The sequence below is a fragment of the Muntiacus reevesi genome, chromosome 3, assembly GCF_963930625.1.
Source record: "Muntiacus reevesi chromosome 3, mMunRee1.1, whole genome shotgun sequence".
In the NCBI taxonomy this organism is placed as follows: Eukaryota; Metazoa; Chordata; class Mammalia; order Artiodactyla; family Cervidae; genus Muntiacus; species Muntiacus reevesi.
In genome coordinates, this window is record NC_089251.1 from 213,203,846 (window position 1) to 213,230,922 (window position 27,077).

Sequence of the window (27,077 nt, forward strand, 5' to 3'; positions counted from 1 at the left end):
TATGAATTAATTTAATTCTCATAATTCTCCATGATTTGGACTGTATTATTATTAACATCCCATGTTGGTATAGGGGTGGCCTTCTTAAAGACCATTTCCTAGGTAAAAGGCTCAAACACTTTTGAGTCTTTTGACAGGGGACACAACATGGCCTCCAAAGACTCATCCAACCCTAAAAGTCTAGGGTCCCTTGTTCAGAAGTACTTAGGGAAGGCTTCCAATGGAATGAAGGGCTCCAGGGTCCTACATTCTTTTCCTGCAACTGGGTTCTCACACTCCTCATCCCCTCCTCCACCTTCATCCCCTAAACAGGCTTCTCAGACCTTTCAGTTAATTTGAGGTTGGTTCACTTCGGGTTTTGGTATAACATTTTATGGAAAAACCTGAATGACCTTTATGGCCAACCCAAAAGTTCCGTTCCTGAATCACAGCAACTAACCAGCACCTGAAGAAATGCAGCAGAGTTTAAAGTTTAAGTGTGCTGGGATGTGAAGGCAGGGACCTCTCCTAGGAAAGCCTGGAGGCAGATGACAATCTTTTTTCAAAGATTCAGCAGCTGTCGATCTCCGGTTAAAGCCTTGAACTGGCCTGTATCTTTTGTCCTTGTTACCGCTTTGGTGGCCACTTCCCCACTGGGAGCTTACCCAAGGCGGCTGCTGCCAAAACAGGAAGTGACTTGAATGTTGTCTGCTTTTACAACACTCTGAACTTGAGTTTTAAAGCAAGGTTCAGCAGTGGATTTACTGCTCTGCGTTCCCACCTCCTTTTCTTCTAAGATAACTTAGTGCCTGGGTGAAGCCTCAGGGACAAAGTCTTGTACAAATACTGACTTAGTATCCGCGTTTGCACACCCGGCCTCGCCAGCACTTTCAATTCAAAGCAGGCCTGTTGTGGGGTTTGTTTTTTTTGGCTAGAGCCCGGTGGGGGTGAGGAGAGAAAGAAGGAACTAGGAAGGGAAAGGAAGGAAGTTAAACGTCCCTTCCCTCCCTGTCTTTCAGAAAACCAAAAATGGCATCTTCCATGAGGAGCCTGTTTACTGACCACAGCAGATACGTTGAGTCTTTCCGGAGGTTTCTCAGCAATTCCACGGAGCACCAGTGTATGCAAGAATTCATGGACAAGAAGCTGCCGGGCATACTAGCAAGGTAACAGCAACAGAAAATACAGGCCGTCTTTTGTGCAAGGGACAAGCCTGGGCGCGCTCTGTGCAGTGATAGATGGGTCATGCCCGGGCGGCAGGCTGGGCTGCGGGATAAGAGGAACTGCGGCTCTGCGCCCCTCCGCCGCGATTCGGTGAGCGATCACTAGAAACATTCAAAAGCTCTGATTTGTGCGGGTTTCAAGCTGCTCGGAGATAAGCGTTAACCCTTTGAAGGCACAAATTCATGTTCCTTTGGGAAAAGATAAGATCCAAATCTTTGAGATGAGATTTTTTTGGCCCTCCTCCAAATTTTATGTTTCAAAAAATCCCAGAGTCTGGTGTTCTTTGCATTAGAATCAAATAATTACCAAATACTGTTTACCCTTGGAGATTGAGTGGATGCCTCTCAATTCTTCTAACACCCATTTAAATTCAGTTTCCTTATCCATTATCATAGTTACCACTCTCCAAAAGAAAAATTGTCTTTTTACTTTCAAGTTAATATTAACAATGTGGCCCTACCAAAGCATTTTTCCGTTATCAGTGAAACTCACTAGTTCTTATCCTTCTGGCAGACTGCTTTTTTTTTTTTTTTTTGGTGATTAATGTGTTCAATTTGTGCCAGAGCTGATAAGCATTATGAGAATAACAGATTCCACATGGTAAAGATAATCAAATCACCTATCTAGGGGGGGATTGCTGTAACCTGACGCTGCTTCAGGAAATAATGATGGAAAACTGGGGGAAATGACTGTGGATCCAATTTGCAACAGCAAAAAAACCTAACATTTTAGTCTTTTTGTTGGATTTTTCTGCTATAGGCCTGAAATTCTTTCACCAGCGCAGTTAAATCTGCCTGACTAGAGAAGGCATCACTGGATGTATAATATATGGAATTTTTGTTTCCTTTTCTATCTTTTATTTGCCATGGTTCAGTTTTCAATTAAAAAAAAAAACTGATTGTTATATATTAATAAATAATAGGATAATAGGACTTCCCAGGTGGGCAGTGGTAAAAAGTCCACCTGCCAATGCAGGAGATGCAGAAGACACAGGTTCGATCCCTGTGTGGGGAAGATCCCCTGGAAGAGGAATGGCTACCAACTCCAGTATTGTGAAAAAATTTCATGGACAGAGGAGCCTGGTGGGCTACAGTCCACGGAGTTGTAAAATGTTGGACCTGATTGAGTGACTGAGCACACACACAATAGGAAAACAAAGCAAAAATCAAAGCAGATAGAATATAAACTGTTTTTTATCCAAAAACAAATTATAGTTTCTTTGGGTCTTTTTGCTCATTTCCAAATTAAAGGTAATGAGTTGATTTCTGAGTTCTTTCGCAGTACTAAGCATCCATGTTCTAGTCTGTGGTTATGCAGATCCATAGTTTACTTCAGCCATCAGTTTGGTTTGAAGACATATGATGGATGCACAGAACATAATGAATGATGACCCCCTGTCCTGTCTTCAAGTGTATACAATCTAATTGGAATACTGAATGTGAAATCTGTGAACTACTGAATATTTTCAAAGGCGTAACTAAGTTTGCCTTATAGTGGTAATATCCAATTAGAAGTCATCTGAATCATATTTCTTTAAAGTAATTTTTTTCTGAAGGTGATGTGAAATGAGATTTAGCTAAAGGACTTTCAAAACTACTACCTAAAGTTGTTTATCAGTTATCAACATGCAACATGTCTGCTTAATTTTTCATTTTTATTAAAGCAAGATGTGCTTATATTTTAAAAAGTCAAATGATTCTGAAAAGTTTACAGTAACAACAACAACAAAAATAGTGGTTTCCTGCCCTTACCACTCCCATTCCTGATTCATGCTCTCTAGAGACAATGACTTTCAACATTCTGAAATCATTTAGTTATTTCTTATGGAATTTTCTTTCCTAATTCTAAGTAACATGTTATTCTCTTTCTTAATTTTGATGTATTAAAAGTGCTAAATAAACATGCACATCTCTCTCCCCACTATATGTACATATATAGCATGTATATATATGTGTGTGTTTATACATGCATATATACCTTACATATGTTAAATTTTTATTAGTTTATATCATATCATTTTGTCTGTACATATTATTCATAACTGAACAATGCATTTATACTATCATTACATTCCATTTCATGCATAACTTTTTGTTTTTTCCTAGAGTTATCTATTGATTTTAGTTTATATCCTTAGTTTTCTATGTACCTATCACTATTTATACCTCAAACAGAAATATTAATCTCTCAATATATTCCAACAGATCAAGTAATCTGTTAATTTTTCCTCATGGGAACATTGTTTCTGGACTTCTCTGTTCTTTTTTTTTTCCAGTTTGGCTTGATTTGGTTTTGACCTGATGAGGGAATTTATTTCACCTTATAGAAATTCTCTTCTCCTCTCTCCAGTACTAAATTCTCTGATTCCGAATTCCATGCTGTGTTTTTCTTGGTTTCTTTAATCTTTTTTCTCCCTGTTAATCCTTTAAGGGTTTTCTAAGAATGAGTGCACAGGAAGTAAATTTTTTGAGACTTTGTATGTTTAAAAATGCCTTCTCTCTGCTCACCTTTGTTAGAGTTAGATAGTTAGGGTATAAAACTCTGCACTGAAAATGAATTTATACCAGAAATTTAAAAATATTTTTCCATGGTCTTATAACCACTAGAGGGCTTCCCTCATAGCTTAGTTGGTGAAGAATCTGCCTGCAATGCAAGAGACCCAGGTTCAATTCCTGGGTTGGGAAGATCCTCTGGAGAAAGAAATGGCAATCCACTCCAGTATTCTAGCCTGGAGAATCCCATGGACAAAGGAGCCTGGCAGGCCACAGTCCATGGGATTGCAAGAATTGGACACGACTTAGTGACTAAACCAGCACGATAGCCTCTAGTTACTACTGAGAAACCTAATGCCATTCAAATTCTTCATCTTTAGCCTGTGACCTTTTGCTACTGTGGTTTATTTCTGGTTCTTTGTAAGGATCTTCTCTTAAATCTAGTATTCTGAAATTTTAAGATAATAATTTATAGTATGGGTATTTTTCACCCATTTTTGTGAGTAGTCCCTGGGACATTTCAATTAAGATTCAGATCCTTCAGTTCAGGGAAGCTTTGGTATTATTTAATCATTCCTCCCCTCTTTTTTTGTCTTTCTGGAACTTTTATTCATCAAACAGAGGACCTCCTAAATCAATTCTCTAATTTTCTTATATTTCCAGTTTCTCCAAATTTTATCTTTCAGCCCTCTATTGTTTGGTATTGTGTTTTTAAATTCCAAGAATATTCCTTTTTTATAGCATCCTAGTCATCTTTCACAGATAGTCTACCTTCTTTTATCTATTATAAAATTTTCCTCTGCTTTCTGTGTGTTTCTCCTGGATTCGCCTTTTCTGTTTCTTTTGGTCTCTCTGTCACTGCTTTCCTGGTAGCTCACTCAGTAAAGGATCAGTCTGCAATGCTTGAGACCACCTGCAAAGTAGGAGACCCTGTTTCAATCCCTCCATTGGGAAGATCCCATGGAGAAGGAAATGGCAACTCACTCCAGTATTCTTGCTTGGGAAACCCCATGGACAGAGGAGTCTGGCAGGCTATAGTCCATGGGGTTGTAATGAGTTGGCCACGACTTAGTGACTAAACCACCACCACCACCATATTAGGGAAGCTCCCCAACTACCTGATAAGCCTTGTTTGTCCATCCAGTTAAATAATGAGACACTAAAAATTGGTTCAGATCCTCTTTGTGTATGTACTGAAACAGTCTGTTGAGCAGCCGACTCGTTGTAGTAATTAGATGTGGACTTAGCTCTTGATGGAGGATTCTCTGATACCAATATAGATAAGCTTATCAGTGAGATGGGTTATTTCCTCAGGGAGGAATTATTCAATCACCTGTCTGGAGGTAGAGATCAGAGTGGGGTGGGCTATAGTATATAGCTATAAATAGTAGCTTATTATTGTTGTCACATATAATGCACTTAGATCCTTACTTGGAAAATAGCAAGTTTTCAATAATTCTTAGGTATCATCATACTATATGAAATGTAATAATAATAGTATCTAACTTACAGTGGTGTTGTAAGAATTCAAAGAGTTAATTCATTACTGATGGCCAATGAAAAGTATGAAAGTGAAAATGTTAGTTGCTCAGTTGTGTCTGACTCTGCACCCCCATGGACTGTAGCCCACCAGGCTCCTCTGTCCATGGGATTCTCCAGGCAAGAAAACTGGAGTTGGTTGCCATTTCCTTTTCCAGGAGATCCTCCAAACCCAGGGATTGAACCCAGTCTCCCACACTGCAGGCAGATTCTTAACTCTCTGAGTTACTAGAGATGGCCAGTCACTTCAGTTCAGTTCAGTTTGACTGCTTAATCATTTCTGACTCTTTGCAACCCCATGCACTGCAGCACGCCAGGCCTCCCTGTCCATCACCAACTCCTGAAGTTTACTCAAACCCATGTCCATCTAGTCAGTGATGCCATCCAACCATCTCATCCTCTGTCGTCCCCTTCTCCTCCCGCCCTCAATTTTTCCCAGCATCAGGGTCTTTTCAAATGAGTCAGCTCTTCGCATGAGGTGGCCAAAGTGTTGGAGTTTCAGCTTCAGCATCAGTCCTTCCAATGAATATCCAGGATTGATTTCCTTTAAGATTGACTGGTTGGATCTCCTTGCTGTCCAAGGGACTCTCAAGAGTTCTCCAACACCACAGTTCAAAAGCATCAATTCTTCAGTGCTCAGCTGTCTTTACAGTCCAACTCTCACATCCATACATGACTGCTGGAAAAACCATAGCTTTGACTAGATGGACCTTTGTTGGCAAAGTAATGTCTCTGCTTTTTAATAAGCTGTCTAGGTTTGTCAGTGTCTTTTAATTTCATGGCTGCAGTCACCATCTGCAGTGATTTTGGAGCCCAAAAATATAAAGTCTGTCACTGTTTCCCCATCTATTTGACATTAAGTGATGGGACCAGATGCCATGACTTTAGTTTTCTAAATGCTGAGTTTTAAGACAACTTTTTCACTCTCCTCTTTTACTTCCATCAAGAAGCTCTTTGGTTCTTTGCTTTCTGCCATAAGGGTGATGTCATCTCCATATCTGAGGTTATTGATATTTCTCCCAGCAATCTTGATCCAGCTTGTGGATCATCCAGTTTGTGCTTCATCCAGTCCAGCATTTCTCATGATGTACTCTGCATATAAGTTAAATAAGCAGGGTGACAGTATACAGCTTTGACTCACTCCTTTCCTGATTTGGAAACAGTCTGTTGTTCCATGTCCAGTTCGTACTGTTGCTTCTTGACCTGCATAGAGATTTCCCCACAGAGACTGAGACAGAACTTTGTTTGGGTGTCTTCTGAGGAGGTATGGGTCAGCAGAGGACTGCTGTCAGGGCTGGGGCTCTGGGTGTGGGTATGGCATAAGCCCTCTTGGAGGAGGTCGCCATTAACCCATCATAGAGCCTCCAGAACTTACACAGGACTGGGGAAACAGACTCTGCAAGGGTACAAACGGAACCTTGTGCGCACCAGGACTCAGGAGAAAGGAGCAGTGACCCCACAAGAGATAGCCAATAGGCACATGTTAAGATGCCCAACATTACTAATTCTTAGAGAAATACAAATCAAAACCAAAATAAGGTACCACCTCACACTGATCAGAATGATCATCACTAAAAAGTCAACAAATAACAGTTGCTGGAGAAGATGTGGAGAAAAGAGAATCCTGCTACACTGTTGGTAGGAATGTAAGCTTGTGCCCCCACTATAGAAAATAGTATGGAGGTTCCTCAGAAAGCTAGAAATAGAATCACTATATGATTCCAGCAATCCCATTCCTGTGCATATATCCAGACAAAACTGTAATTTGAAATGATACATGCACGTCTATGTTCAGAGAAGCACTAGTCACAATAGCCAGGACATGGAAACAACCAAACGTCCATCAAAGATGAATGACTAAAGAAGATGTGGTGTATATCCACAATGAAATACTACTCGGTCATAAAAATGAACAATATAATGCCATTTGTAGTAACATGGATACATCTAGAGATTATATGAAGCGAAGTGAATCAAAAAGAGAAAAACAAATACCATATGAGATCTCTTACATGTGGAATTTAAAAAATGGCACAAGTGAATCTATCTATGGAACAGAAACAGAATCATGGCCATAGAGAACAGACTGCTGGCTGCCAAGAAGGAAGGGATTTTGGGAGGGAGGGAGCAGAAGGTTGGGGTTAGCAGATGTAAGCTTTTATATATAGAATTCATAAACAACAAGGTCATATAGCACAGAGCACTATGTCTGATATTCTGTGACAAACAATAATGGAAAAGAATATAAAAAAGAATGTATATATCAATGTATAATTGAATCACTTTGCCCTATAACAGTAATTAACACAACATTGTAAATCAACTGTATTTCAATAATAAAAATTTAGAAAAATGATTCATATAAATTACTTAGCTGAGCTTAGAATAAGTTGGGTGCTTGTCATGTGCAGATAATTTCTAAAGGAGTCACATAAATTATGTCACTTAATCCTCACAACTCTTTCAAAAAGCAGATACTATAATTATAACCCTAAATGGTAGCAGGTATTATTATCCTATTTCTTAGTAATAAAGGTACAGAGAATAATTCATTCAAGGTAACATATTACGATTTCAACCTATGTGCCTAGGTGCTCTGCTCTGTAACCTCACTATTCTTTCCGCAGATAGAAGCATCTTCAAGAATTAATCAAGTGCACAGACAGGAATGGGTATACTAAGACTTATGATCATGAGTTGGAGGATAGTTAGAACTGAGGAAGGCAACTCATTCACAGATGTCCTTGACTGTCTGCTTTCTAGTATTTTTAAGAACCCTGGTTGAATCTGTGTTCTTCCTCTCTCTCTGGGCAGCCTCCTCACTTCAGCCAAAAACCAAGCTTGTTTAGCATCCTAAAACACAAACAAACACCATGCTTTCAGTTAATGTTTCCCCTCCAGTCTCCTCTTTTTCCTTTTCACTCTTTCATCCTTTTTCAAAAATCTCTGTGTCTTCTTTCTCTTTATCAATTTCACTCTTAATCCCACTGCCATCTGACTGCAGCTCTCAACCTCCTTTAAAGCTGCTGTCATCAGATAGTCATACTGCCAAATTCAACAGAGTTGTCTTTTTTATTGCTTAGTTGCACACTCTTATGCCTCTGACACTATCATTGGCTTTTTTCCCTCTCTAATTCTCTGATCACCTCTCTGAGCTCTGCTGTTTCCCTCTGTGTCCTTGTTTGTTCTCCCATTATCCCATTACTTTTAAAGCCTGCTACTCTGTCACGATCCCACTACTCTTCTCTTTTATTCTTGGGTGATAGAACCTATTCTCTTAGTTTTGACCATTACTCTATGATAATTCTCCAGAGTACATCATAGATCCCATCTCTCTTCTACCTAGCTTCAATATTGCATATTCAAATATCTGCTGAATTCAGGTTTATCAAAACCCTAAAAACACAAAACACACAAAAAACTGACAAAACATAAACTTGTCATAAAATTACATCCTCCAGCTTCTTTTGCGATACCACACTTCACCTGGTTATCCAGATTGGAAACGTGGCAGTCACTGTGCATCTCCTACTTTTTTCTGACCCTTTTTTTTTTTTTTTAATTTTTTACATCAGTCTAAAGAAAGTCCTACTATTGCATCCCAACCCATCAGTTCCTCTCTATTCCTATACAGAGTCATATACTTGGCTTTTATTATCTCACAATTCAACTTGAGAGAAAAGTAGTATCTTATTCATTTTTATATATCAGTGCCTAGGACAGGCACATAATAAATGTTTAATTAACATTTGTTTATTGAAAGGAAGTTAGCAAGAGGAAGGAAAGAAGGCAACTATCATAAAGATAGTATGAATCACCTTAGCCTTTCTGCCATCTACAATGAAAGAAGTGCGTGTCACTCAGTCATGTCTGACTCTTTGCAACTCCATGGACTGTAGACCACCAGGCTCCTCTATCCATAGAGTTCTCCAGGCAAGAATATTGGAGTGGGTAGCCATTCCCTTCTCCAGGAGATCTTCCCAACCCAGGGATTGAACCCAGGTCTCTTGCATTGCAGGTGGATTTTTTATCATCTGAGCCACCAGGGAAGCCCATTTACAATGAATGGCTTATTATAATGACCAGACTCAAAAGTCACTTTTTCTGCTTTTATTCTCCAAATAGTCTTTAAACAAATGCTATTTCCTACCTCTGAGATGTTTATGGTGCTATTTTTAAAAGTCTCCCAGTTTAAGACTGTTAATGAGTGGGATCTTCACTTCCAAAGATTTATAAAGACAGCAATATAACCACTGAAATGATCGACACCTTTCATATTGGCCTAATTTTTGTTCACTGTACTTTTCATCTGTTCTCTTCAACTAGATTTGATAATCAGATTTTATAAACTTCCTGGCACGTTTTTCTTAAACTGCCTATTTTTTTTTTCAGGATTGGAGACACAAAATCTGAAATTAAGATTCTAAGCATTGGCGGTGGTGCAGGTATGAACAATGCATTTTAAAATTTGGATTTCACTCCAGACATCATGAGCTTCCCTCATAGCTTAGTTGGTAAAGAATCTGCCTGCAAATGCAGGAGACCTGAGTTCGATTCCTGGGTTGGGAAGATCCCCTGAAGAAGTAAATGGCAACCCACTCCAGTATTCTTGCCCAGGTAGCAGGTTATAGTCCATGGGTTAGTGAGATTCGGACATGACTCAGCAACTAAACCACCAGACATCATGCTGTTTGATGGCAATTTTGTTCATTCTTTAGAAAGCCATTTTCCTTCTCTTTTGGAAGAGGTTAGTTTATTAAAACTAGTAACAGCCATATCACTTCAACTAAGATTAATGTCCCCATATGTTTATGGGGTCTAGGACATCAGATTTCATTATTATCTGTTATAGGGATAAGTATGATTTTATTTTCTTAAACATATAAAGAGCATGGGAAAACATAGAATAATTTTGAGGATGGCATTGAACCAAATTATTTAACTGTTCATAGTAAAGGAAAATTTCAAAAGACATTCCTTAAACTTGTGCCACTTAAACAAGATTCATAGACTGGTTTGTGGTTTGTGGACTATTGCTGGTGCCTGAGGAGATAGGCGTGCCCTGGAATGTAAATCAATGCACAGCTTCATTCATTGAGAAAACATCACTATGGAAAAAAAATATGCTTAATGACACAGCTAATTTACCCTCTTGTGGCCCCACTCCTTGAGTTGCCGTGGCCTAAACCATTCCTTTCCTCTGACTCACGTCCACAGCTGCCCTCTAAGCATTCAGCACACTCCCCAACTAGCTTTCATAAGCAGTTCATGGTCTCACTACTTAGAACCAGTACTTTTACCCAAGGGGAAATGGGAAGTCTGGACAGGCAGATTAATGAGCGTGTAGTTTCTAACTCTGCTACTAGTGAACTGTGTGAACTTGGATGAAACATAAGCTTCAGTTTGCCCATAAGTAAAGTGGGGGCAACGAAGTATGTCTCACAGATTGTAGTGAGATTTATACAGATAAGTTTATAAACTGCTTTTATAATGTGCAGATAGGTCCTTTCTACAAAATAAAAGAAGAAAATTTATCTCCAGACTTTGCCACATATCAAACTCCTGAGTAGTGTTCGATTTAAAGTTGCGAGTTGTCTGAAAGTCTGAGTTAATATAATGATAATGTGTATAATATATAGTATATATAATGATATATATTAATATAATATAATAGTCATATCATTTATAATGTTATATAATATATTAATATATAATAATATAGAGTCATATATATTATTTATGTGTTGATATCCTTATTATTGTTTTCTTTTGAAACAATCATGGAGTGATGGCTAGTAAAGGTTACCACTTGGTGACAAGTGAACACTACATTACCACTTGTCACATGGGGTTAAATAGTGATTTCTTGAGTCTCTTAAGTGTAATTGCTCTAATCCTACATGAATGAGTTCAGTTGTGGCAACACAACACATCTTAACACAAAGATAACCAAGAGCCCTCTAATGGGATAGGATATTTTTTTATGTCATCTTCTGCTCATTTTTCATAAAATATGCTGTGATGTAATGTAATAAGGACTGACTGTCAGAGGAATTTTACTTTATTATCATCTTTCAGCAAGAAAACAGAAACCAACAAGGACAGGTAATGAAAGATACTGTCATGAATGATCTAATACATTGTGTTTAAGCTAAAATACTCTATTATTGCTTGTGATATTTTATGTCCTAAGGATTATAAGAGTGATGAATTGCTCAAAGAGTGTCCTATTAATTCATTTAACCAAGACAGTCATTTCCAGTGTGTTTTGCATATGAATTTACGGCAACCACAGGCAATGAGACTATCATTTGATAGTGTCACTTGCGGTTGGACAAGAAGAGAAGCCCTACAAGGAAAAGTAATTAAAAACAGTCTCTACCATGGCCAAGTTAATTGACCTTTTAATATAACGTTAATTGAATTTCTAATGTAAATTTATCCAGATGCTTATAAGCTATCTAGAGAAAGGAACATTTGCCCCACACAGTGATTCCTTACATAAAGGTGCAAATAGGGGCTAATATAGAGAACTTTTCAAAACAGAGAGAGGAATGCTTGGTGTTCTTCTGACTGAACCTTAACATTGCATTAATAACAAGCTCTGCCCTGGGGGGAATATGGGTGCCCTTTAAGGTCACTCTTCATAAGAGACTGATCAAAAACATAAGAACTGCAAGAGAAATTCAAGCTGTAAATACTTAGCCCTCACTGCTCAAGTAAGATATGAAATCAAAAGTGATACACTTAAAATCCCTAGGTCTAAGAGCCCTTGGTGTGAAAGAGCAGAAAGGTGTTTGAAGGGAAAGGACACCCCACTCAGTTAGTCTGAGTGTTTATATACCAACTGGGAGATACTTATCTAATAGTTTGTCATTGACTAAATGCAAGTACTGGGTGCACAGAAGAAACACACTTTATTATACAGTGAGGAACGTTCTGTCCTTGCCTTAGAGAAATGGTCTCCCTGCATGGTTCACGATCTACAGTGTTCCTGAGACTTTGCGTTACCCTGTGGCTTATGTCGGAGAAGGCAATGGCACCCACTCCAGCACTCTTGCCTGGAAAATCCCATGGACGGAGGAGCCTGGTGGGCTGCAGTCCTTGGTGTCGCAAAGAGTCAGATATGACTGAACGACTTCACTTTCACTTTTCACTTTTCACTTTCATGCATTGGAGAAGGAAATGGCAACCCACTCCAGTGTTCTTCCCTGGAGAATCTCAGGGACAGTGGAGCCTGGTGGGCTGCCGTCTATGGGGTCGCACAGAGTCGGACACGACTGACGTGACTTAGCAGCAGCAGTGACTTATGTATCCTTAAAAATCCACTGCTGGACTCCAATCCCCAGCAAAGGTCATCGGCCCTGTCTTATACCTTGTGTTCTGCTCCCACAATGCATCTTACAGGGTTCTGCTCCAATCTTAGCTTATTAGCCTCTCTGGTTTCACTTCCTAGATGTTTTCTTCTTGGATGCCTAGGCACCTCTAGATCATATTCTGCATATATTTAATGCAAATATTCTCTCTGCATTCATAATGGTGCTACCACTTCTTACCATCACAATGAAAAAAAAAAAATCTACCAAAAGAAACACACTAAAAAACTTCCCTAAATCAGATTCCTGCATTTATATCACTTAATATTCATGCTCTTTGGGGACCTATTTGATTTTCTTCTCAGAACCATGAGTAGGGGTGCTATGCACCCTTTTTGTCTTCTGTCTCTTCTATTTGTTGTTGTTGTTGCTAAGTTGCTTCAGTTGTGTCTGATTCTTTGTGACCCTATGGACTGTAGCCTACCAGGCTCCTCTGTCCATAGGATTGTCCAGCCAAGAATACTGGATTGGGTTGCCATGCCCTTCTGCAGGGTATCTTCCTGACCCAGGGATTAAACTCACATCTCTTACATCTTCTGCATTGGCAAGCAGGTTCTTCACCAATAACTCTATTGGTATTTGGGTTGAGAGGGATTTCATAGTCTGAGGGAGAATATAAGGATTTTGAAAAAAGGTATTTGGCAATTCAGTTCAGAAACCAACCAATTATTAAGGCTCTGTGCAGTTCAAAAGAAAGGAAATTGATGGAAAATTTTCCAATGTTGCCCATAACTGATCTACCACATCAATAAAATACAATTGATAAGCTGCATTATTATTCATAGATTACATGTTTAATGTTAGGAGAATGTTTGAAATATATACTATGGGTATTCAAAGAAAGAAAAAGAGGAAACCAGGAGGAAAAAAATCACATACAGAAATACAGACCATGTAGTTTTTACAGAGGCCAAATGGTGGGGGTGGTGGTTTCGTCACTAAGTCGTGCCCAACTCTGGCGACCCCATGGACTGTAGCCTGCCAGGCTCCTCTGTCCATGGAATTCTCCAGGCAAGAATACTGGAGTGGGTTGCCATTTTTTGCTCCAGGGGATCTTCCCGACCCAGGAATAGAACCTGGATCTCCCGCATTGCAGGCATATTCTTACTAATTGAGCTATGAGAGAAGCCCTGAGGCAAAATAGGGAAGTGTAAAGTTGTATATGCGCGTCAGTTTGTATGCTTTAATGAAATAATGTGAGCAATGGGAATGCTTTATTTGAGGTATCAGAGCATTTGTATCATGCTGATTTCAGCAACTGTTTTTAGATATTGAGAGCAACCACATTGTATTCTAAACCTTACAGAATATGCTTTTTAGTCCATTGTCAACATTGATGCTTCCTAAAATTAAACTACCCAATGGAGCTTCTTTATTATTCAACTTTTAATGAGTACTGTCTTTATGTTTGATGGTACATAGAGAAAAAGAAACCCATATTCTTTTTGGTAAGGGAGAGTGCTGTTAATTTGCAGTGCACACACTTATGCCTGGAAAAATGTTCCAGAAAGCAGTAATGGGCAATGTGTTCTTCTTGCTCTGGGCTCTGCTAAAAGGAGAATCATTTTATCTGTTGCATTGTTCAATTCTTATGTTCAAATGCCAGAAAATTTTATAAGGTTTAAACAGGACTGTAACTTAAAAAATCTCATGTATCCAGCTTTCTACTTCTTTTTATCAGCCTATTATGTACCAAATGGAGAAGGAAATGGCAACCCATTCCAGCATGTTTGCCTGGAGAATCCCATGGACAGAAGAACCTGGTGGGCTACAGTCTATGGGGTCGCAAAGAATCAGACATGACTGAGCGACTTAACTAACCATGTACCAAATCAGCTGTCATACCTTATATAATAGTGTATATATTTATACAAAATTGTTCAATCCACTGAAGCAACTCACATATAAATACAAGTGGTATGGACCCTCTTATATAATTTTTCTGATAATAATTATGCTGACATGTTTAGAGGGGTTAGGTGGTTTTCTTGTTCTATCACATATAAACATCAACATAAAGACAGAGATTAAAATATAGAAGAGAATTTAGAGATCATCAAACCCTCATTCTACAAACGAAAAACCTGAGAACAATCAAGAAAGAATAAAACCTAGGTCTCTTAACTGAAAAAAACAACAGTCTGACAAACTATACTAAACAGATATAAAAGTTAATTATTGACTTGGCAAAAGAGAGACTGAGTATTTAGTAAGGGCCAGCTTTTTGGAAATCTAATTTTATCAGATTTTCAATCTTGTTTTCTTTTGTCAATGACATGTTAAGGTGACCCTGAAGTTTAATTTTCTAAGCTAGGTGAATAGAAGTAGAAATGAATGTAATTAAGGCAAGAACTGGAAACGTTGGTATATCCAGTTTAGAAGCAGAAGCTGGCAGGAAGCGAAGGTTAATGTTTCCAGTGGCCTCAGGAAAGCCCACAGTGTACATCAGGGACTAAGGAGTGATTGAGCAAATACAAGGAAGTGGAGGATTTTTTTGCCTAAAAAAAAAAAGAAGAATTTGAATACATTTGTTTTTAAGCAAACCACAGACTATTTGGCCCTAAAGAGCCAGTAGTTGAAAGAGAAAGTTTTTTTATGTTGTTCAGTATTAGAGTTTATAAATGATCAAGATAGGTGCTTTCACTTCTGAAAGCATGTATCTTTGGCTACAAAGAGCTACCTGTCATGTTAGGAGTATTAGCTGAGGCTGGAGAAATACTTTTCACATATGCTATTCAAGGGACTCAGGCATTGACATCTTGGATATTGGGCTATTAAAGGTGCTTTCAGTCCAGTAAACTCATGATCTTATGAGTAACCATCTAGAAAGAGTGGTGTGGCACCACCTTTGTTTATACTAAAGAAGTGAAATTCAAATAGAACTTCTAGACATGCAGATTATTTTTAGTCTGGATTTGAACAGCTTTATAACTTGACCTGAGTAAGAACTATTTCACTTATGCACACCACTTCCTTCACAACCAGAAGGATATGGACCTGGGCTCTAGTTAATCACTAACCTGGAGGATTTAGGGCTGTCTACTTCAGATAATTTGGGGCCTCAGATGTAAAGTATTCTTAAAGGTATTCATAACTATGCCATTTTAAAATAAACTCTCCTCCACATGTAAATTTACCAAAATAGTTTACCTCATTGTATGGTATTTAAAACTTTGAGTGAAGTATTGTTAAATACAGGTATGCTACAGAATTGAGAGGCATGAGCATAATACTACAATATTGGCACCACTGTCATTAAAACCAAAGTAAACAAGATTGTTTTGGCTAATTCAATAAGGCCTGAAGCAGGAAAACAGGGATTAATGAGCAGAGTGAAGACAAAAGTATCATTATCTGCAGATGAAATAACTGTATACTTAGAAAAGCAAATAAACTCAGTTGTGCAGCCTTACAATTAATAAGAATGCACAATAAGAATGGACTAATGGCCTGATACAGGTAAAACAGGAAGAAAGCAATATGGTAGATCTGCATTTCTTTCTGCCAGCATTTAAATGTTCATTTACAGGTTGGCTATTTACAATGTACTTAGAAAGTTCATGGCATGTGGCTCTCGGTAATTTTGCTGAGGGACAGATTTGTATCTTCCCCGTTCTCATGCCAGTTTAGGACGCATTCTCTTAGTGGGTGAATGTGCTTCTACTTGACATACACTATTGAATAAAACTTTGTGATTTAATACACACAGTCATATAACCCTGGTATAGGTTGTCAATTTCCATCCTCATTTCCATCCTAATCAGATATGCTGCAAGGAGGTTGGGGTGGCGGAGCGGTCCTAGAGATTGGGAGTCAAAACCCAGGCTCTTCAGAGGCTTTGTCTCTATTAACAACAGTAAACTGATAGAAATGGGAGAAAATATTGGATTAGTAAGCTGCTGCTGCTGAGTCACTTCAGTCGTGTCCAACTCTGTGCGACCCCATGGACTGCAGCCTACCAGGCTCCTCCGTACATGGGATTTTCCAGGCAAGAGTACTGGAGTGGGGTGCCATTGCCTTCTCCAATTAGCAAGCTACTAACTACAAAATATAAGAAAGCTATTTTGAAGAAAATTTTTACTGACAACAAGTTGACAAGATTTAAACAGCAAATATGCCATAATGAGGTTACTAGTGGCATGACAGCTTTCATGTACAAAAAAGCTAAGAGTAGGAAATGAAATGAGATTTTCCTGAAAGTAGCATGGCATTATGTATCAAGAACAGTAGAACAGTTCTAATATTCATCTAATGCACAAGGAGCTTGTGACGCTAGTTGTTACAATACTGACATACTTCGTAAACAGCCAATCCCTGTGGTCCCAACAAGGCCCCTGCTGCTCTTCAGTCCCTCCTTGGAGAGTCTGTACATCCTCCCCATTCTATGTATCTCAGCCCCCGACCTCTAAGGTACCCAGCAATTGGACTGGTCTTGCCTGCCCAGGGGTCTTCTGAGAATCTGCTATAGTTCTTCAGCCTGTATCCTTTGCAAGAGCTGGCATCTGAGACCTGGTGTTTGGGGTTTTGTTTTAATATCACCAAAGATCAAGTTTCTCATTTTAACCATTAATTCTGGTTCTTGGTATGAATATGTGAAGAGATTTTTGCACAATAATTCATGGTTCATTGTCAGATGCCTCATAATAGCAAAAAGTTTAAAACTAAGTGTAACTAACTATATACCTTTTAAACATCACAATATTGTAAGTATAGAGCAGCAAATATTTTTGTATTTAAAAAGTGTAAATTGAAAAGTAAGGCAAAATTTAGTCTTTTTTTGAGTTATTTGTTGAATATCACTACACCTCAATGTTCAGAACCCTTTGGGAGATTTTCTTTAAGTTTGTGTCTCAGAGAACATTTTGGTAGTAAGGCTTAACTTCTACGTTGCAAAGCATTCAGGCGGTATTCTTCCTGGGCCAACAGCCAGAAGACACGAAAGCAAATGGCAATGCCCTTTTCTGCTCAGAATTTATATTTATAAGCCCCTTCCTGAGACTCTCCAGATATTTTAATATTCTACTCTCATCTTTCCATACCAACAGAACTGCCTCCATACTGAGGCTCCCAGTGTAGAGGTGGGTGGAGAAAAGCAGTGAGAGAGAGAGAGAGAGAGAGAATGGGAGAGGGAAAAGAAAAGACAAGAAAAGGGATCTCATCAATAATCTTTTATTTTTGCACTGCAGCTCAAAATCAAGTCAGATTTTGCTCTGGTTGCAAACTCATTGCTGAAATTATTTTTCATCACTAAGCGCAGAGTTATCTGGGCAATTTTTCTCTCTAGAGACAATTTGTGTGTGTGTGTGTGTGCTTGATATTCTGGTAGAGGGAAAAAGGAAGATTGTAATCTTAATCCAACGTGTAATAGAATAAATTTTTGCCTGCTGATAATCTAAAGAACTCATATATATTTTGATATGAGAAATGAAGCTAGAGTAGATGGAAATCAAATGGCTGGAGATACCATGACTAGCCTTTAATCCTCCATTTTCTTGACGTGGAGGAATATTTTATTTGGGGCATAGCCTCAGGGTTCTCCAGCTGGGCTTTGTGCTTCGTTTAATGTAGCTCAGTCAGAAAGACAAGCCATCACGAATACATGATGAGTGCTCTTTCAAACTGTCTTTTTATTATGGAGCTGCCCATTTATAAAGGCACATCTTCATTTCCTTCTTTCCCGGCCTCCTCAGACTTCTCTTAAATGTCACCTTTCCCAGGAAGCTTACATGACCACCCAACTGAAAATCACGAACCCTCCCATCATGGCTTCCCCTTGCTCTTTTTTCCCTTGGTTTTAGGACTTACCACCATCCGTAAAGGTTGAATGTTTTGGTCTATTTTATTCATTGCTGTATCTCCAGTGATTAGAACCTAGCATTTATTAGGTGCTTAAAAGTATTTGTTGAATTAATGTATGGTAGCTTCAAATGTATTGAATTATTACTATATATCATGAACTGTGGTAAATTATATCCATATAATGCCTTTAACATTTACAATGACCCTGCAGCATAGACCATATTATTCCTAATTTAGAGATATGTAAAGGGCAGAGATATTAACAAATTTGCATATTTCCATTGAATACTAAATTTGAGTCCAATTTTGTCTCTTTATAACCTCTAACTTTTCCTTTTTTTTCCTTTTTAATCCAATGACCTTGGAACATTCCTCTGCTATCTCATTAAATATATTCTTGAAATTCAGGAAATGAAGAAAAGTTGTCTGAACAGTATGGACTCCACCCTTTCCCTATTGAAATGGAAAACCAAGTTCTGTTCTTGGAACTGGAGCTGAAGAATGAATTCTAAAAACTTGCAAACATACAGGCAAAGTTTATTTTAAAGGATAGAGATACAAAACTCTAAGCACAGACACTGAGAAGGGGTGAAGCACCCCAAAAGGTGCAGATAACAGTAGTTTGTATCTTTATTAGAATTGATCTGTTTGTTTTTGGTTGGTTCAGGGCCAGATGCTTGTAATTTCTGACCAGTTTAAATGTCGCAATATCTAGTTTGTCATTTTTATGACTTTCTTTTGGTTCCCAGTTTCTCAGTTTCCCCAGACATTGTGTCGCCATCCCACGACCCGTTCTTAAGACTCCAGACCATCATTTCGGGACCAGACGTATGTTTAAGAATTAGTGGTCTACCTGGAGTTTTTTTTTTCCTTGATAAACTGAACAGCAGTTAATGATTGTCTTGTCCTGGGTCTGAATGTATTATGATCCTCCAGACCAGGGAAGCATTCTTCTGAATGCCTAGAAACTGGAACAAAGAGTTTAGCTTTAGGTTAAAGAAGTGAGATGCTTACTTGAGAAGAAAAAAATTGAACTTAAAAAAAGGGAACTGAGGTCTCAGAGTCCTATCCTGTCTAACAATTTCTGCCTCAGTATTTTTGAACTTTTTCTTTAAGTTCCACTGTCAGAGGTTTCAATTATATATCCTTCTTCAAATAGAGGCATGATGTGTTTAAAATATGGCCTATATGAAAGCAAGATATAATCACAAAAATATCTGATTGTAAAATTAAGTGAAACACTCAACGTAGGTCAGAAAGGAGACAAGGAAAGTCATTCTAAAGTTGTGACTGATTTGATGGACAAGGAAATACAAAGGAAAGAGATTTGTGAGAAGGCAATTTAAAAACTTTAGTTTTCATTTAACTTTCCGAATCAAAAAATCAGCATATTCTGTTTGATAGAAAGTAACACAGGAGTGAACAGAAGAGGAAAAATAAATAAATAAATCCACAAACCAGGCTAATAGAAAGCAATTTTTGATTCATGCCAACACATGTTAGGATTTCCTAACTTTGCTCAAGCTTCACTTATTGATAAACTGAGAAAATCAGTTACATCATCATAAAATGCCAAGACTCCAAAATCAATGATTTGCTTTGGTAGACGCAAAAGGAGGTGAGGGTGGGGGAGAAAGAAATAAAAAAGAAAGGAAGATTGTATATGGGAATAAAGTTGCTTAATCACTATAATTTTCCATTTGTCACAGGAAACTTTGCAGATTTTGTTCTAAAACTAGAAACACACTGCAAGGTTTTAGTAAACTGAAACAGCTGTTGGCCTAAAAGCTTAGGATGTCAACAACAAGTAGTCTACAATTGTCAGAATCATCATTAAGCAATAAGAGATCATATTAGAGCAGAGATTGACCATAAAATGAACAAGTATTGCTTTATTCCCCTTAAATATGGTTTCCTGGACCTGACAGTTAAGATTCCCAGAAGGCTTTGTTATACACAATAAAAGCAGCAGGCTGCTGGCTTCTACATTTCTGTTTACCCCTGAATTTGCTAAGAATTTCTGAATTATTTCATTGAGTCACTTCTAGTTACCTTCCCCCATTCTTTCAGCATGTTAATTTGGCTTGCGTGCTCTTTCTCAAAAATTAATTTATTTATTTTTGCTGCACTGGGTCTTCATCGTGGTACATGGTCTTTCTCTAACCACCGCATTGTTGTGGAGGCTTCTCTCTAGTTGCGATGCATGGGCTTTTCATTGTGGTGGCTTCTCTTGTTGCGGAACTTGGGCTCCGGAGTACATAAGTTTCTGTAGTTACAGCGTGAGGGCTCAGTTGCCCCAGGACATGTGGAATCTTAGTTCTTGAACCAGGGATCAAATCCATGTCCCCTGCACTGGAAAACATATTTATAACCATTGGACCACCAGGCAAGTCCAGCTTGTTGTGTGCTCTTTAAAAGCATTTATAGGGTGCTTAATATCTAATATTGGAACACATTCATACTGTTATGGCCCCTACTCAGAAGGATTCAGTTGAGAAAGAACAAATGATCTTCTTTCTTTTTTTTTTTTTTTTTGCCATTGTTTGAATCTCTTACTGCTGGCTTATGGTACTTACGTGATAGCTCAGTTGGTAAAATAATCCGCCTGCAATGCAGGAGACCCTGGTTTAATTCTTGTTGGGAAGATCTGCTGGAAAAGGGATAGGCTACCCACTCCAGTATTCTTGGGTTTCCCTTGTGACTCAGCTGGTAAAGAATCTGCCTGCAATGAGGGAGACCTGGGTTCAATCCCTGGGTTGGGAAGATCCCCTGGAGAAAGGAAAGGCTACCCACTCCAGTATTCTGGTCTGGAGAATTCCATGGCCTGTATAGTATAGTCCATGGGGTCACAAAGAGTCAGATACAGGCTGAGTGACTTTCACTTTCACTTTCATGGTACTATAGTCTGTTAACCCTTCACATGCTTTTCAGTGATTGATGATCAAAGTTGCTCAGTTGCTCAAACTAGCATTTGAGTCCTTGATACCCTTTAACAAACTCATTGGAATCAAGCCTTTGCTTGTTTTACTTAATTCTACAACAAGATATTTTTTGTGATTATATCTTGCTTTCATATGGGCCATATTTTAAACACATCATTCCTATATTTGAGGAGGGACATATAATCGAAACCTCTGAGAGTGGAACTTAAGGAAGAATTAAAAGGTTTCAGGTTAATTGGGCCAGCTTTGGAGAAAACTGTCACATAGATGTCTTCATTCTCCACTTCAGCTTCCTTCCCCTACTTCCTCCCTACCCTAATCCCCACCCACTCCCATCACCACTACCTGGTACATTCATTATACCATTAGACCTCTCTCTTTTCCTAGTCAGGCATCTTTTGTTCCTGATTTATCTGCCTCATCTCCTCCTTCCAGCCTGCCCAGTCTTATGACCTATGTTTTTTTTCACCTGCCATATCTAACCTTGGAAAGGTTCTGTTAATGCCATTTATGCCAAAATGTTAAAGACTAGTGTCATTTTCATATGCTAGTCTTGCCAGCACATAAGTATTTTAGTGAAGGTCAACATCATAACTAAGAGAATAAAAGTGCAAAACTTCATTTGGAGGCATTAGTAATAGAGAAAGAAGAGAGATTTTTAAAGAGAGGGACTCAATGATAACAATAAAAATAATGAACAGCTAACATTTATTAAGTGCCAACTCTCTTTTGCAGTGTGCTTTATGTGCATTGCCTCATTTAATTCTCACACCCAATAAATTATGTACTATCATTATTTCTGTTTTTCCAATGAGGAAAATACAGTTTGGAGAGAAAGCAAATGGCTGAAGGTGGTAATATCAAGTCAGGGGATCAGACAGGTGTGGAATTCAAGTCTATCCAATTTACCACAGTCTCTCTCACATCGTCACCTACAGGCTAAAGTTTCATCAGGGCAGGTATTTATTTGCTCCTCTTATCATTTGCTAGAGCCTAGTGTAGGAAAAGGCAATGGCACCCCACTCCAATACTCTTGCCTGGAAAATCCCATGGACAGAGGAGCCTGGTAGGCTGCAGTCCATGGGGTCGCTAAGAGCACAACTCAGTGACTTCCTTTCACTTTTCACTTTCATGCATTGGAGAAGGAAATGGCAACCCACTCCAGTGTTCTTGCCTGGAGAATCCCAGGGACGGGGGAGCCCGGTGGGCTGCCGTCTTTGGGGTCGCACAGAGTCAGACACGACTGAAGTGACTTAGCAGCAGCAGCAGTGTAGTGCCTGGCAGACAGTAAAATAATCAATGATTCACTGGTACATGAGTGAATGAATAAATGTCTATTTTGCCATAACCTCCTTTCCATTTACTTCTCTGGAATCACCTCTTTCTTGGAGGCCCTGCCTTACCTACACATTATAAAACCCTGAACTGCCAGCAGTCCCACATATACTATTTTACTTCCTGTCCTCTGCCTGCAATTCCCATTTCCCCAAAAGTCCCCAGGCTAACTTCCACTTACCCTGTAACACAGAACTCAAGAGTGGTCTGCCATGCAGCCTTCCATTTCTCTGGCCTCTTGTCTTATCCTCTCCATCACCATCTCCTTCCTTCTTCCCTCCATGGCCCAACCCAAGCCAGGGTTCTTTCCATGTCTGTCTCTTCCACAAGAACATGATGTTTTTGAGGGCACATGTCTGATACAATTTTTTATCCTTCTTTTATACCGGATATGTTTTATATAATTCTGATCTAGCCTAATTTATTAGCATATTTTTTCACAGTTTAATATCTCAGATTGGTATATATCTTCTAGTTGGTGAAATCTTACAATTATAATTGACAGGGTTCTTTTTATTTTCTGACTTAGTGATATAAAAGAAGGCTTGTTTCTATCCTATAATCAATGGCATCTTAGAATTTACCGTAATACAGTCAGTCAGTCAGTTCAGTCACTGAGTCGTGTCCGACTCTTTGCGACCCCATGAACCCCAGCACACCAGGCCTCCCTGTCCATCACATCCCAGAGTCCACCCAAACCCATGTCCATTGAGTTGGTGATGCCATCTAACCATCTCATCCTCTGTTGTCCCCTTCTCCTCCTACCCTCAATCTTTCCCAGAATCAGGGTCTTTTCAAATGAGTCAGCTCTTCCCATCAGGTGGCCAAAGTATTGGAGTTTCAGCTTCAGCATCAGTCCTTCCAATGAACACCCAGGACTGATCTCCTTTAGGATGGACTTGTTGGATCTCCTTGCAGTCCAAGGGACTCTCAAGAGTCTTCTCCAACACCACAGTTCAAAAGCATCAATTCTTTGGTGCTCAGCTTTCTTTATGGTCCAACTCTCACTTCCATACATGACTACTGGAAAAACCATGGCCTTGACTAGATGGACATTTGTTGACAAAGTAATGTCTCTGCTTTTCAATATGCTGTCTACGTTGGTCATAACTTTCCTTACAAGGAGTAAGAGTCTTTTAATTTCATGACTGCAATCACCATCTGCAGTGATTTTGGAGCCCAGAAAAATAAAGTCAGCCACTGTTTTCACTGTTTCCCCATCTACTTGCCATGAAGTGATGGGACTGGATGCCATGATCTTAGTTTTCTGAATGTTGAGCTTTAAGCCAATTTTCTCACTCTCCTCTTTTACTTTCATCAAGAGGCTTTTTAGTTCCTCTTCACTTTCTGCCATAAGTGTGGTGTGATCTGCATATCTGAGGTAATTGATATTTCTCCCGGCAATCTTGATTCCAGCTTGTGCTTCCTCCAGCCCAGCGTTTCTCTTGATGTACTCTGCATATAAGCTAAATAAGCAGGGTGACAATATATAGCCTTGACATACTCCTTTTCCTATTTGGAACCAGTCTGTTGTTCCATGTCACAGTTCTAACTGTTGCTTCCTGACTGTTGCATACAGGTTTCTCAAGAGGCAGGTCAGGTGGTCTGATATTCCCATCTCCTTCAGAATTTTCCACAGTTTATTGTGATCCACACAGTCAAAGGCTATGGCATAGTCAATAAAGCAGAAATAGATGTTTTTCTGGAATTCTCTTGCTTTTTTCGATGATCCAGCAGATGTTGGTGATTTGATCTCTGGTTCCTCTGCCTTTTCTAAAACAAGCTTGAGCATCTGGAAGTTCACAGTTCATGTATTGCTGAAGCCTGGCTTAGAAAATTTTGAGCATTACTTTACTAGCGTGTGAGATGAGTGCAATTGCGTAATACAATAAAAGGTATTAAATACAGTTTACCACTTCTGCTTCAATGACTACACTAAAGCCTTTGACTCTGTGGATCACAACAAACTGTGGAAAATTCTTAAAGAGATGGGAATACCAGACCACTTTGCCTACCTCCTGAGAAACCTGTATGCAGGTCAAGAAGCAATAGTTAGAAGTGATAGTGGAACAACAAACTGATTCCAAATTGGGAAAGAGTACATCAATACTATATATTGTCACCCTGTTTATTTAACTTATATACAGAGTACATCATGTGAAATGCAGGACTGGATGAAGCACAAGCTGGAATCAAGATTGTGAAGAGAAATATCAATCACCTTAGATATTCAGATGACACAACCCTAATGGCAGAAAGTGAAGAGGAATTAAGGAACCTCTTGATGAAAATGAAAAAGAGTGAAAAAGCTGACTTGAAACTCAATATTCAAAAGACTAAGAACACGACATCTGGTCCCATCACTTCATGGCAAATAGATGGAGAAACAATGGAACACTGACAGACTTTATTTTCTCAGGCTCCAAAATCACTGCACATGGTGACTGCAGCCATGAAATTAAAAGACGCTTGCTCCTTGGAAGAAAAGCTATGACCAACTTAGACAGTATATTAAAAAACAGAGACATTACTTTGCCAGAAAAGGTCCATATGATCAAAGCTATGTGTTTTTTTTTTCCCCAGTAGTCATGTATGGATGTGAGAGTTAGACCATAAAGAAAGCTGAGTGCCAAAGAATTGATGCTTTTGAATTGTGGTGTTGGAGAAGACTCTTGAGAGTCCCTTGGACTGCAAAGAAATCCAACCAGTCCATCCTACAGGAAATCAGTCCTGAATATTCATTGGAAGGACTGATGCTGAAGCTGAAATTCCAATACTTTGGCCTGACTCATTTGAAAATACCCTGATGCTGGGAAAGATTGAAGCGGGAGGAGAAGGGGACAACAGTGGATGAGATGGTTGGATGCCATCACCGACTCAATGGATGTGAGTTTGATCAAGCTCTGGGAGATGGTGAAGGACACGGAAGACTGGCATGCTGCCAACCACAGGTTCGCCAAGAGTTGGACATGACTGAGTGACTGGACAACAGCAACAACAATATGAAGGAATGAATGGCAATCATAACCCTCCTCAAAACACATTTTTAACCTAGCTGTTCTTCATCATAGACACTATGTCAGGGCAACGGCTGAGTATTCTTCTTTATTTATGCTGGACTTTCGTAGAGATAGTAAACTACTTGAAATTATTCTTTTCTTTTCTATTCTATTCCATTCTATTCTATTCTTTTCTTTCTGCGCCAAGGTGAACTGTTCTATGTGCTTTTCTTCTAGGTGAAATTGATCTTCAAATTCTCTCCAAAGTGCAAGCTCAGTACCCAGGAGTTCATATCATCAATGAAGTTGTTGAACCAAGTGCTGAACAAATCACCAAGTACAAAGGTACTTGTAATCCATGATGTGTGTATGTGTGCACTCAGTTGCTTATGGTGCTGTATATCAAATCCTTTTCTGAAAGGCTTGTCTTCCCACATGCATCCCTCCAGTCACTAACAACATGGTTACTGTGGTACATTCTTTGTAAGCTTATTGAGGGAAGAACCTAATTATTTTCTTGGCAGGCATGCCTTAAACACCTCAGAATATAAATAGTGACTAGAATCCTTTTTTTTTTTTTTTACTGTCTCTCCATCCATCTACTGGTCATCAACCATTATTTTTTAGAGACAGTCATTAATTCATCCAGAGGTATTTAAACAGAAACCTTACCCTAAAAGCTTATGTGTAATTGGTAACAACAAGAATCAGCAAACTTTTCTTTGAAAAGGGCTAAATAGTATTTTAGATTGAGGCCACCTGTTCAGTCACTAAGTCGTGTCCAACTCTGTGATCCCATGGCCTGCAGCACACCAGCCTCCTCTGTCCTCCACTATCCCCCAGAGTTTGCTCAAATTCATGTCCACTGAGTTGGTGATGCTATCTAACCATCTCATCCACATGATCCCTGTCACAACTAATTAGCTCTGTCACTGAACACCAAAGTCACCCAGAGACAATCCATACACTAATGCGTGCGGCTTTGTAGCAGTAAAATTTTACTTATAAACATTAAAGTTGAATTTTATATCATTTTTACCTATCATGAAGTACTATTCTTCTTTTGATTTTGCTCAACCATTTAACATTTTAATGGCACAAAATATGAAGGACAGAAGCATGAAGTCGGGAAGGAGAGTAATGTATATTTTTAGCTTGCAGTCTATTTAAAAATAGGCAGTGAGTCAGATATGGTCCATGCAATAGTTTACTGATTCCTAAGTTATAGAATCATATCACCTGTTTTATGTCAATTCTCCATTGATAAAATTCACCAGTTGATTTCCCATTAACACTTGAGATAATGTGCCTATACACAGCTTCCCTGGTGACTCAGTGGTAAAGAATCCTCCTACAGTGCAGGAGAGGCAGGTTCGATCCCTGGGTCAGGAA

The 27,077-nt window shown here is 38.9% G+C and overlaps 1 protein-coding gene across 2 annotated transcripts in view; it reads left to right on the forward strand.

The window, feature by feature from the left end:
• The first annotated feature begins 746 nt into the window (after window positions 1-746).
• The window catches only part of HNMT (histamine N-methyltransferase), a 40,391-nt gene continuing 14,060 nt past the window's right edge, over window positions 747-27,077 (forward strand). Inside the window, exons 1-4 of one of the 2 annotated variants that reach the window (XM_065931463.1) lie at window positions 747-883; window positions 999-1,145; window positions 9,627-9,679; window positions 25,923-26,030. In XM_065931463.1, coding sequence (XP_065787535.1) covers window positions 1,009-1,145; window positions 9,627-9,679; window positions 25,923-26,030 — 298 coding nt within the window. In that variant the 5' untranslated portion in view covers window positions 747-883; window positions 999-1,008. Of the gene's footprint in view, window positions 884-928; window positions 1,146-9,626; window positions 9,680-25,922; window positions 26,031-27,077 lie in introns of those variants that run through there. The other variant, XM_065931462.1, reaches the window with a different exon arrangement.